At 36.2% G+C, this 12,210-nt stretch overlaps 1 protein-coding gene across 2 annotated transcripts in view; it reads left to right on the forward strand.

The window, feature by feature from the left end:
* MIS18BP1 (MIS18 binding protein 1) overlaps nucleotides 1-12,210 on the forward strand; it is a 51,038-nt gene that overhangs the window by 24,499 nt on the left and 14,329 nt on the right. For both annotated transcript variants that reach the window (XM_004055122.5, XM_055361857.2), the window contains 4 exons: nucleotides 1,942-2,093; nucleotides 2,915-3,008; nucleotides 5,005-5,833; nucleotides 11,293-11,465. In XM_004055122.5, coding sequence (XP_004055170.5) covers nucleotides 1,942-2,093; nucleotides 2,915-3,008; nucleotides 5,005-5,833; nucleotides 11,293-11,465 — 1,248 coding nt within the window. The remainder of the gene's footprint in view (nucleotides 1-1,941; nucleotides 2,094-2,914; nucleotides 3,009-5,004; nucleotides 5,834-11,292; nucleotides 11,466-12,210) is intronic.

Genomic DNA, 12,210 nt, shown 5'->3' on the forward strand with positions numbered 1-12,210 from the left:
GACAATCCTTGACAGTATATCTCACTTTTAATCATTTGTTAGTCTTTAGTCTTGGTTCTTACCTCTTCCTGTACCCCATTTCACTTAGAGCCAGCACTTATTAGGGATTTGATCTTAATTGCAAATATTATCAGTAAAGTGTTTAAGAAAGCTATTGACAAGAGAAATGAATACAAATTTAAAAGACTAAAGTTTGGCAAACTATTTTACATACCAGCTGTGTCCATAGGAAAATCACTCAGCATTTTTTTTTTTTTTTGAGACAGGGTCTTGCTCTGTCTCCCAGGCTGGAATATAGTGGTGCAATCATGGCTCACTGCAGCCTAAACCTCCTTGGTTCAAGTGATCCTCCCACCTCAGCCTCCAAAGTAGCTAGGACTACAGGCATACAGTACTGCACCTGGCTTGTTTTTTATTTCTTGTAGAGATGGGATCCTACTGTGTTGCCAGGCTGGTCTCCTACTCCTGGCCTCAAGCAGTCCTCCCACCTTGGCCTCCCAAAGTGCTGGGATTATAGACGTGAAACATTGCACCTGGTGTCAACATTTTTAAAGTGCTTTCCATGAACCCTGGTCTATTAAGTTTTAGGAACTTAGAGATGAATAAGGCATGATTCCCCCCCACCCCCACCCCCAGGGATCTTGGTTTAGGGGCAAATATTAATATATTCTGTTATGATTGCATCATTTTTCTAGTGTGATTCATTAGATCTTTTCTTAATGAAACTGTTAGACACTATCTTCATATCACGTAAGTTATTTTGAGTGGTGGTTGGGGCTGTTATTAATTTTATTATTATCATTGCACTTTGCATGAAAAAAATAAAACCACATCTAACATTATATAGCTAAGGTTATGTAAAGGTACCAACCCGTGTTAATTTAAGATAATGTAATTTTATGTATGTGTTTTAATGATTTACCTAAAAAGTACTTGTGTATCATAGTATTGCTCTTAAAGCACTTTATCTCTGTTATTACACTTACCAGAGTATATGATAAATGACCTATCATAATAGAAGCCTCCTTCATTATATGGTAATATTTTCAAGAGCAAGGACTAGTCAGTACATCTTTAAAGAATAGCTTCTAGAAAAATAACAAAATGTTTTTATACTTTTTATGAATCTGTTTTAACTTACCTAGAATTCCAGCTTAGTAACTGTTGAGCATATATTATATACTGTATAACTTAGTTTTGCTCAAAATTTTAATTACAGAAATTTAGTTATACATTGGAGTACATAAACTAGTCGAAACATAATTCTACATACATGAAGAAATAGAAGAAGAACAGTTATTAGCTTTCTATTTAGTTGATGTGCAGTTAGGATGAACAGGAATTTTTATTTACAAAATGGATTAACCTTACTATTCTGTCTTTAGATGTGACAAAGGAGATCCAAAACAGATGGTCGTGAATAATATGGCTGTCTAGGCTTTTTAAATTTTTTTTTGAAGGAAAAAAAGTGATTCAAACAAAATATAGCCCTATACAGAGTGATTCTTTCCAAATAAAATTGCTTTATATCCTAGTCAAATTATAACAAATATTTATGACAGAGGGATTAGACAGATTATCATTATTATTTCTGAGACAGGGTGTTGCTCTGTCACCCAGGCTGGAGTACGGTGGCACAATCACGGCTCACTGCAGCCTCGACCTCCCTGGCTCAAGTGATCCTCCAACCTCAGGCTCCCAAGTATCTGGGACCATAGGCTTGCACCAACCTTTTATTTTTTGTAGAATCAGTGTATCACTATTTTGCCTAGGCTAGTCTTGAACTCCTGGGCTCAAGCAATCCTCCTCCCTCGGCCTCCCAGAGTGCTGGGATTACAGGCGTGAGCCACCACACCTAGCGTCAAAGTTAATTCTTCATGTAAAAAAGCAGCTTCTCTTTTATATAACCATTTATTGAAATCTCCATCTTTGTATTCATAGAATTGAAGAGTAATAAGCACAGTGAGTCACCAGGAGCTACAGAATTAAACATGTGCCACAGTAATTGCCAAAATAAACCAACATTACGGTTCCCAGATGACCAAATAAATAATACTATTCAAAATGGAGGAGGAGATGACTTATCTAATCAGGTAAGGCTTTATTGTACACTGTATAGTTCAAGTTGATATTTAGAGGGGTGATTTACTACTGAAAAGGTTTGGGACCATATCAGGGACGTGAGTTCTGTTTTTTTTTTTTTTTCTTTTGAGATGGAGTCTCCCTCTGTTGCCCAGGCTGGAGTGCAGTGGCGTGATCTCAGCTTATTGCACCCTCTGCCTCCTGGGTTCAAGTGATTCTCCTGCCTCAACCTCCACCTCCTGGGTTCGAGTGATTCTCCTGCCTCAGCTTCCCGAGTAGCTGGGACTACAGGCATGCACCACCACGCCTGGCTAATTTTTGTATTTTTAGTAGTAACGGGGTTTCACCATATTGGCCAGGCTGGTCTCGAACTCCTGACCTTGTGATTCACCCACCTCTGCCTCCCAAAGTGCTGGGATTACAGTCGTGAGCCACTGCGCCCAGCCAAGAGTTCTGTTTTTCAAGTATCAGCTTTTCATTAACTTGGGGACTGAATGTCTTGATGTTTATTTTCCCTCTCAATGAAAAAATGCAGGCAACAATAAAAGTTTTAGCTTTTAGAGTAAAGCTTAAATAAAGCATATTTTTAAAAGCATTTGAAAAACCACAAAGTATTAAATTAATATAGAAAATATGTAGGATAATGGATTCCCAGATGTTGCTCGTAGCGCTCAAGGTCTGGCAAGTGAGTTTCTGAATGTGTCCACTAATGAAATTTGTGGAACTGTAAGTACCTAGAAATTTGTATGCTTGATGCATACTATGAAAATGCTTCAGATCATGTTTTGGTAGTAGTTTTAAAATAAAACCTAGGTATCTTTTTGTTTTGAAGGAATTAATTGGAAAAAAAGAATATAAAGTGTCTTCAAAGAAACTAAAAATTGGTGAAAGAACAAATGAAAGGATAATAAAAAGTCAGAAGCAAGGTAATATATCTTTAATGGTTTTTTAATCATAAGCAGAAAGCTACTATGTGAAATGTTTTTAATATGATAAAAGTGATCTTGTAAATTTCCTCATGTAAAATGGCTAATTATTTAATGTTTTTAAATGTTTGGTTTTGTTATTTTTACATAAGATGATTCTCATAATAAAATAGCCCTTTTAAAAACCACCTATACTTACAGGTTTGCCTTCTTTAATCTGGGTACTAAAATATTTGTTTAGATCACAAAACTATATATCATTTAAAATATGCTTACAGGAATGTGTAGAGTGAATCCTTTTATGAATTTAGTACAATAATTTAGTTTTAAGTGTGGATTTTCAGAGTGATTTAATTGGAATCCTGCATGCCATAATTTAGAGGCTTTCGTCTAAATGTTAGCAAGTTTACAATTTCATGTTGAGCTAAATCCGTTAGCTTTATAGCATTTTTTTGTGTTTTATTTCCTCTTATAAGTGAAAAGAAGTGAAAGTGAAGAACATTTATTTGTTTGAAGAAGATAGGAAAGCAGTGCTACTTATACTTCCAAGTTCATACTCGGTTTAAGTATCCAAGATAGCTGGATCTTTATTAAATAATTTATAAAAATTAACAAATACTCTGAATGGAAATATTGTTCAAAATTATAATGTTGAAAATTTTCAAATTCCCAGTTGAACATTTGAATTGGATTTATATGAGGAGTTAGAAGAAAATACTTTTCTCATAATTTGAAGATATATGATGCCAGTGGAAAATCTTGTAGACACTTTCTAAATTATTTTGATTAGTACCTTTTTCCACGGATTGTAATTTAGAGGCTTCTTTTCTCCCCAGCATTCAATATTATCTATCAGTCTCATTCTGTCAGTCATCTTGTAAACAATGGCACATAATATGTGGAGGTTGTTGTAATATGTTTCTATGACAGTGGGATGATTTGCAGTTTATATGTATTTCTAATTACAGTTGGATAGTTTCAGTTAGTTTGACTTCTCATTACTTAGGTTTTGAATTGGTGAATTGTTCTCATTTTAATTTGCTTTCTTTAGTGACAAGGTATAATATAAGATTCTCAGGTTGTTCTATTTTGCTTGTTTTGTACTTCATGGTGTTTGGGGGGATTCATTTTGAGTGTGTTTCTATGACCACCATTGGCAATGAAAGTGGAACCATGCAGATGGAGTTTCATGTCCTCCTAACCAGCACAGCTCATATAATACTTAGCAAGGTTTCAGTGACTCTGCTGGTTTTCTTATATCTTCTGAATATTTTACCTCCAGGGCTTTGATTTAAAAAGTATTTACTTATTGCCTACTGTATATGTGAAAGGCTCTGTACTAACTCCAGCAAAAAAAAAATCAAACCATACAGATAAAGTTCTAACCGTTATTTTTTCCAGTCTGATTGAAAGACAAGTGTGCAATTATAATACATGTCTCACTGTCAAACATGGCATTATTTAAAGTATTCTGGAAACTTGAAGGAGAGCTTTCATTCAGTATAGGGAATGTGTACAAGTTTGTACACTAGGTGGGTTAGAGAATAAAATCGAAGCACGTAGTGATTTTGTTTATAGATGAATGAAGAACATTTTCAAAGCAGAGTGGACAACATTATTAAAAGTGGAGAACCAAGAAAATCTGAGAAATAGCAAGTGGTGTGGTTCTGAACATAGAATATAGTTGAGATTTTGACAACAGTGAGAGACTGGAACTATGTGGAAGGCCAGGCAGAGGAGCTTATTTATATGTCTACTAAAAGACTGTGAGAAGTCACTGTCAGGTTTGTATAAACAATAGTATATGTTTACAGTTGAAGGGGCAGTGGTCTGAATAGACCTGGGCTTCAGAAAGATTAATATGACAGGTGGGTATACAGTGTAGCTCGTGGATAAAAATAGTATCTTTTATTTGTGAAAATATATTTTCTGTGCTTATATTTGTTTATAGCTAATTTGAGATTTTGGTCTTTGGTTTTGTCTTATGAAATTAAAGAGACAACTGAAGAATTGGATGTATCCATTGATATTCTAACCTCAAGGGAACAGTTTTTCTCAGATGAAGAAAGAAAATACATGGCCATCAATCAGAAGAAAGCTTATATTTTAGTAACACCACTTAAATCTAGAAAAGTGATAGAGCAAAGATGCATGAGGTATAATCTATCCGCTGGCACCATCAAAGCAGTAACAGATTTTGTAATACCAGAGTGTCAAAAAAAAAGTCCCATCAGCAAGTCCATGGGGACTTTAGAAAATACATTTGAAGGTCATAAAAGTAAAAACAAGGAAGATTGCGGTGAACGTGACTTACTTACTGTCAACCAGAAAATAAAAATATCTAACCTTGAAAAGGAACAAATGCTCACCTCTGACTTTAAGAAAAATACCAGACTATTACCAAAATTGAAGAAAATAGAAAATCAGGTAGCTGTGTCATTTTATAAGCATCAGTCCTCACCAGATTTGTCAAGTGAAGAAAGTGAAACAGAAAAGGAAATTAAAAGGAAAGCTGAAGTTAAGAAAACCAAAGCAGGAAACACCAAAGAAGCAGTGGTTCACCTGAGAAAGAGCACAAGAAACACAAGTAATATTCCAGTGATTTTGGAACCTGAAACTGAAGAAAGTGAAAATGAATTTTATATCAAACAAAAGAAAGCTAGACCTTCTGTCAAAGAAACTCTTCAGAAGTCTGGTGTTAGGAAAGAGTTTCCAATTACTGAGGCAGTAGGATCTGATAAGACAAATAGGCATCCCTTAGAATGCTTACCTGGTTTAATTCAGGATAAGGAATGGAATGAGAAGGAGTTACAGAAACTTCATTGGTAAGTAGTTAGATTTCATTCTGAAATATCTACAGAGCAGCCACAAGACAGTTAAAGACATAAAAACAGCAATAAGGGGTTAACATGGAAGATGTCATTTAAAAAAAGGGAGAAATTACAATTTGTACAGGGAATGGAGATAGAATACAGATAACTCCTAGTGGTATTTTTGTGGTCATCTCTAATATGAGGAAAGTATGAGAAAAGCCTAAGTATGAGGAAAGTAAAAGTGATCTCCTTTTCATTCCCATGTAATATTTCAAGATAGCCAAATAGTACTCTCTCACGTAGCTTCATATTTTAAGAAATGCGTTTTTTTTGTTTTTTGTTTTGTTTTGTTTTGTTTTGATTGAGACGGAGTCTCGCTCTGTTGCCCAGTCTGCAGTGCAATGCCACAATCCCGGTTACTGCAACCTCTGCCTCCCGGGTTCAAGCGATTCTCCTGCCTCAGCCTCCTGAGTAGCTGGGACTACAGGCGCACGCTGCCACGCCTGGCTAATTTTTATATTTTTAGTAGAGATGAGGTTTCACCATGTTGGTCAGGCTGGTCTTGAACTCCTGACCTAATGATCTGCCCACCTTGGCTTCCCAAAGTGCTGGGATTATAGGCATAAGCCACCGTGCCCGGCCTAACAAATGTTATAAATAGTAAAGTTTGTTTGGTGCCCCACAAGTGAGACTCAAGGATACTAGAAACCTAGAAGTGGGCATTGAAGGGTAACAAAGAGAGTTTAAAGAGGAGCTCTCCAGTTCTGGGTTGAGGAGCAGAAAGGGGGACTTCTGACACTCAGAAACAGTAGAGGAAATTCCCAGTGTTTGGTTTGTTTTTGTTTTGTTTTGTTTTGTTTTTATCTTTTCTCTTAACTCAGTCCCCATGCAATCCTGCAGGGGCTACAATCACAGCATCAGCTGGGGCTGAGATATATCTAAAACTCTGAGAGATGAGAACCTCCTCTACAATTAGGAATGGTTGTCTCAAAATAGTGGGGCAAGTACCTGTTGCTTCTGTTCTCTTTCTGTTGTCTGTTGCTTGGTACTGGACAAAAATTCAGTTGTGTGAAGCATACAGCAGAGCAGAGTAATAAAAGCCCCAGCTTTCTGGCCAGAGCACTGACAAGGGAAACTCCAGGGAACCAGAAATCACGGAAAGAAAGGAAGTAGGAAAAGCAACCCCATAAAGTTGTTTATGAACTTCTATGCCACCCAAGAGTTGTACGTATGTGGACATGGTCCTAAAGAGCATATAAAAGACTGAGAACTGAACTAAACAGTAGACCACACCCAGTTTCTAGGCTAGCTACTCAGTGTCCCACACACAGGAAGATCCTAACAGCACTGCAGAGCTTTGAAAAATGAAACTGACATTGAAACGATAGTAGACTGAACGTATAGCTTGGGATACCACCAGGTTGATGACCTGCTAAAATAAAAATATTAACATTTCACTTGAAGCAGTAAAATATTGATTCTAAGTAGACTGTTGAAGTTAAGTATATTTAATGTCATCCCTAGAGCAACTTCTAAAAAAACTATACAAAGAAATAATTTCAAACATAAATTAAAATACCGGAAAATCAAATAGCCCAAAAGAAGGCAAAGAAGAAGAGAAGTGGAGGATTTTTTTACATGGAACAAGCAGAAAACAAATAATAAAATTATTGACCTAAATCCAACATAATTAAATTAAATGGTCTAAACATACCAATTAAAAGACACATTGTCAGAATGAATTTTAAAACATGATCTAACTATATGCTGTATACAAGAAACTCACTTTAAATATAATGATATAGGTAGGTTAAAAGGATAGAAAAATACCGTCTAAACACAAATCAAAAGAAAGCTTGAGTGGCTATATTAATATCTGTCAAAATAGACTTTAGTGGGAAGAAAATAACCAGGAATAAAGAAAGACATTACAAATGATAGAAGGGTCAGTCACCAGGAAGGCATAAAATTCCTAAGTGTGTATGCACCTGACAATAAAACCTCAAAATACATGAGTTAAAAACTGACAAGTGAAAGCAGCGGACTAAACTACAAGGATAGTCAAATCCACAACTATAGGAAACCACACTGCTCCTCTCTTGGTATTTGATAGAACTGACTGAAAATTAGCAAGGATATAGAACTGAACAACACCATCAGTCATTCGTATGATTCACATTTACAGAACATTCCACCCAATAATAAGAAAAAGAATAGGTTATTTCCAAGGATAGGTTGATCATTCATCAAGATAGAACATATACCAGATCATAAAACCTCTTAACAGATTTAAAATAGCTGAAACCATACAAAGCATATTCTCTGATGATAATTGAATTAAACTACAAATCAATAAAAGAGAGGAAAATTTCCAAGTGGTTGAAAATTAAATAACTTATTAATACATATAACTAATCTGTGGGTCAAAGAAGAAGACTCAAAGGAAAGTAGAAAATATTCTTTTATTTTATTTTATTTTATTTATTTGTTTTTGAGACGGAGTCTGCTCTGTCGCCCAGGCTGGAGTGCAGTGGTGTGATCTCCGCTCACTGCAAGCTCCGCCTCCCAGGTTCCCACCATTCTTCTGCCTCAGCCTCCCGAGTAGCTGGGACTACAGGCGCCCGCCACCACGCCCAGCTAATTTTTTGTATTTTTAGTAGAGACGGGGTTTCACCGTGTTAGCCAGGATGGTCTCGATCTCCTGACCTTGTGATCCGCCCGCCTTGGCCTCCCAAAGTGCTGGGATTACAGGCTTGAGCCACCGCACCCAGCTTCTTTTATTTTATTTTATTTTTTTTCTTTTTGGAGACAGAGTCTCACTCTGTCACCCAGGCTGGAGTGCAGTGGTACGATCTCAGCTCACTGCAACCTCCGCCTCCTGGGTTTAAGCAATTCTCCTGCCTCAGCCTCCCAAGTAGCTGGGATTACAGGTGTGCGCCACCATATCCAGCTAGTTTTTGTATTTTTAGTGGAGTTAAGGTTTCACCATGTTGGCCAGGCTGGTCTCGAACTCCTGACCTCAAGTGATTCACCCACCTCGGCCTCCCAAAGTGCTGGGATTACAGGTGTGAGCCACCAGCCCGGCCAGATATTCTTAACTGAACAAAAATGAAAATATATCAAAATTTGCAGCATGGGCCTAGGAGTTCATAAACAACTTTAAAGGGTTGCTATGCCAAGCTCTTCCCTCTCCCTGATTTCTGTCGTACTTTCTACATAAACAAATTAGGGTGCATTCTTTCAGTGGATTACTAAGCAGTAAAAAGGAAGAACTATTGATACATACAACAACCTGGTTGAATTTCAAAGGCATATTGAGTGAAAAAAGCCAACTCAAAGGGTTATACACTATATGATTCCATTTACATGACATTCTGAAAAAGTGTGCTACACACTTTTAAATGACCAGATTTCACGAGAACTCTATCAGAAGGATGGTACCAAGAGGGATGGTGCTAAATCATTCATGAGGAATCTACCTCCGTTAACCAATCACCTCGCCCTAGGCCCCACTTCCAATACCGGGAATTACATTTCGATATGAGTCTTGCGTAGGGACACATATTTAAACTATATCAATAAGTAAGAATTATTTAAGCCAAGGATTCAAGACAAATGGACCTTAGAATAGCATACACAAAAGTATAAAGAAAGAGGGTATATTTGGAAACACTGAAAGAATGGGTGTGGGGTATGTTCCTGTAGTGCCAACCACTAAGGAGGCGGAGTCGGGGATCGCCTGAGCCCAGAAGTTGGAGGCCACATTGAGCTATGATAATGCCCGGCACTCCTGCGTGGGTGACAGATTGAGACCCTGTCTCTTTAAAAAAAAAAGAAAAATAAAGCTAGAATGAATGGAATATTGAAAGTTGACCAAAGAGCAGTACAAGATGAGACTAGAGAGTTGGGCAAGGAACAATACAGCGTTACACTAAGGATTTGGGGTTTTATGCTAATAATGAAACAAGTTTTAAACATGGTGTGATATGTTTAAGTTTGTCTTTTTAAATTATCTGGAATAACCTAGAGGAGATGTGTTAAGTACTAATTTCTTATTAAATACATTATTATTTGTGTTATGTAATAGTTCTTTTAGACAGTCATAGATTTAGAAATTAGCCACACACACAAATAGAGAAGCTTGAGTTCCTAAGTCCTTCTAGTTTTTCACTTTAGAACACCTGTGGAATGATTAATTATGTAAAAGAATTCATTAACAAGTATTTAATGCTCATAAGTATTCTCCTTTTCTGCATGGAATAATATGCTGTGGTCAGCTGGTAGCTGTTCACAAGAGCTGATTGTTAAATTTTGGAGAATTTTACAAATTGAGTGTTAAAGTCATTAAAAATTAAATTATATAAACATTATTTAAAACAAAGATAATGCTTAAAACTCATTACTTCCTAATTATTTTCCATTTTATTATATATGCTCTTGAGACTCTTCACCTCTGTGGTATGGTGGAAATACTATATAATTGTGTGCTATCACACGTGTTTTATCAACTCCACAGTCAGTGACATGTTGGTAGCTTGACATCAACTACAATGGGAGTATTTACCCTATGAAAGTCATCAGACTTTATAAATCAGGACTGTTTAACCCCGAGAGAGCTGATTAAAAATTTTCCCACATACTGCTACATGAAACCTATATCTATTAATTGGAATCCAAGTAGAAATAAAAATACTTTGCCAAAGAAACAGATTAAAAATAAAGACTTGGTATAGTTGAAATGACATTGTTAATATCACTTTTAGGCTACTTGATGAGTTACATAGATGTTTTCTGGCTAAATTGTCAATCTAACCACAATGCATAAAATCTTTTTGGGGAGAGTGGGGGTGGTAACGTGTATACCGGGTTCTAAATCATTTACAAAGGAACTTGTAGAATGCAACTCAGATGTTAAATTAGGGACTTCCTTATAGTTTTCTCTATTTCAATTTTCATTTTCCTTAATTAAGAGAGCATATATCTAAAATACTGAGTTCTACAAAGTATAGTAGAATGATAGCAAGCATAACACTTTTTAATAGCTTATAACCTAGACTGTATAAGAGAACTAAGAGCTTATTGTCCAATATACTTAGCACCAATAAGATTTAAGGTAACAGTGAAGAAAATTTGGTCATGCCAAAGTCTCCTAAAAAACCATATCATCGATTAGTTGGACTTAGAAAAAAAAATGTTGAAAGGCTGAGGGTCATTTTTCAGGCTTAATAAAACACATCAGAATAGTTAGAAGACATCTACTAGATAGGTAAAATTACATCTTCATATTTTAAGCACTAGAGTAAGTTATTGAGGGGAGGGAATAATATCTTTCTTAATTGTTATCCAGAATGATTTTGATAAAACTGATTCCTTCATCTCAGTAAATCTCATCAATTCAGTGTTATGCTTTTAAGAGGTTATTGTCATTGGTTTGAATTTCTTATTCTTTAATTGGTTTTGATCTTCCATAGTGCTTTTGCATCTCTTCCAAAGCACAAACCTGGTTTCTGGTCAGATGTAGCTGCGGCTGTAGGTTCTCGATCTGCTGAAGAATGCCAGAGGAAATACATGGAAAATCCCAGAGGAAAAGGATCCCAGAAACATGTCACTAAGAAGAAGCCAGCCAATTCCAAAGGCCAAAATGGTAACCTTCATAGTAAATAGTTTTTTTCCTAGTACTCAGTGTTGATTTCTGATCACCGAAATCAGATATATTTTATATTTATCCATGAATATTAATTATTTTCTTAAAATTTTAAAGCTAGAGAGAATTTCAAAAATCATCTGTTTAATTTTTAAGTCTTACCTGGGTCTCTGCTTCCATCAGTAGTAGTTTAGTAGCCTTGTGCTTTGAGTTTTAGGAATTCTGCAGTTAGATCCAGAGATTTCAATATCTGAATTATTGTTCTAAGGGTTTAATTAAAGACCACTTGGGTCAGATCCCCAAGTAATTTATGAGAAAGCTCAGAAAATATTCAGTTTTCATAGTCCCATGATTACATACTCCTGTTCATGAGTACTAGTAAAAGGTTGATTATGCCAGAGAATTTCTATAATAAGCATTAGTGAGAACCCAATACCCTGTCATAATTCAGTAAGGTTTATATATTTTGGCAAAATCAATAAATTAGGCATTCAGCAAGAGGCAGTGTAGAGGCAATCATTCTTGCAGTGTAAAGATCTTTTTGGCCAGGCACGGTGGCTCATGCCTGTAATCCCAGCACTTTGGGAGGCCGAGGTGGACCGATTACTTGAGCTCACAAGTTCGAGACCAGCCTGGACAACATGGTGAAACCCCATCTCTACAAAAAAAAAAAGAGAAGATCTTTTTAACCTCACCCTGCCTAATCTTAGCCTCTTCATGAGTATCCTATGGGCTAATCATATTG

The sequence above is a fragment of the Gorilla gorilla genome, chromosome 15 (genome assembly GCF_029281585.2).
Source record: "Gorilla gorilla gorilla isolate KB3781 chromosome 15, NHGRI_mGorGor1-v2.1_pri, whole genome shotgun sequence".
NCBI lineage: Eukaryota > Metazoa > Chordata > Mammalia > Primates > Hominidae > Gorilla > Gorilla gorilla.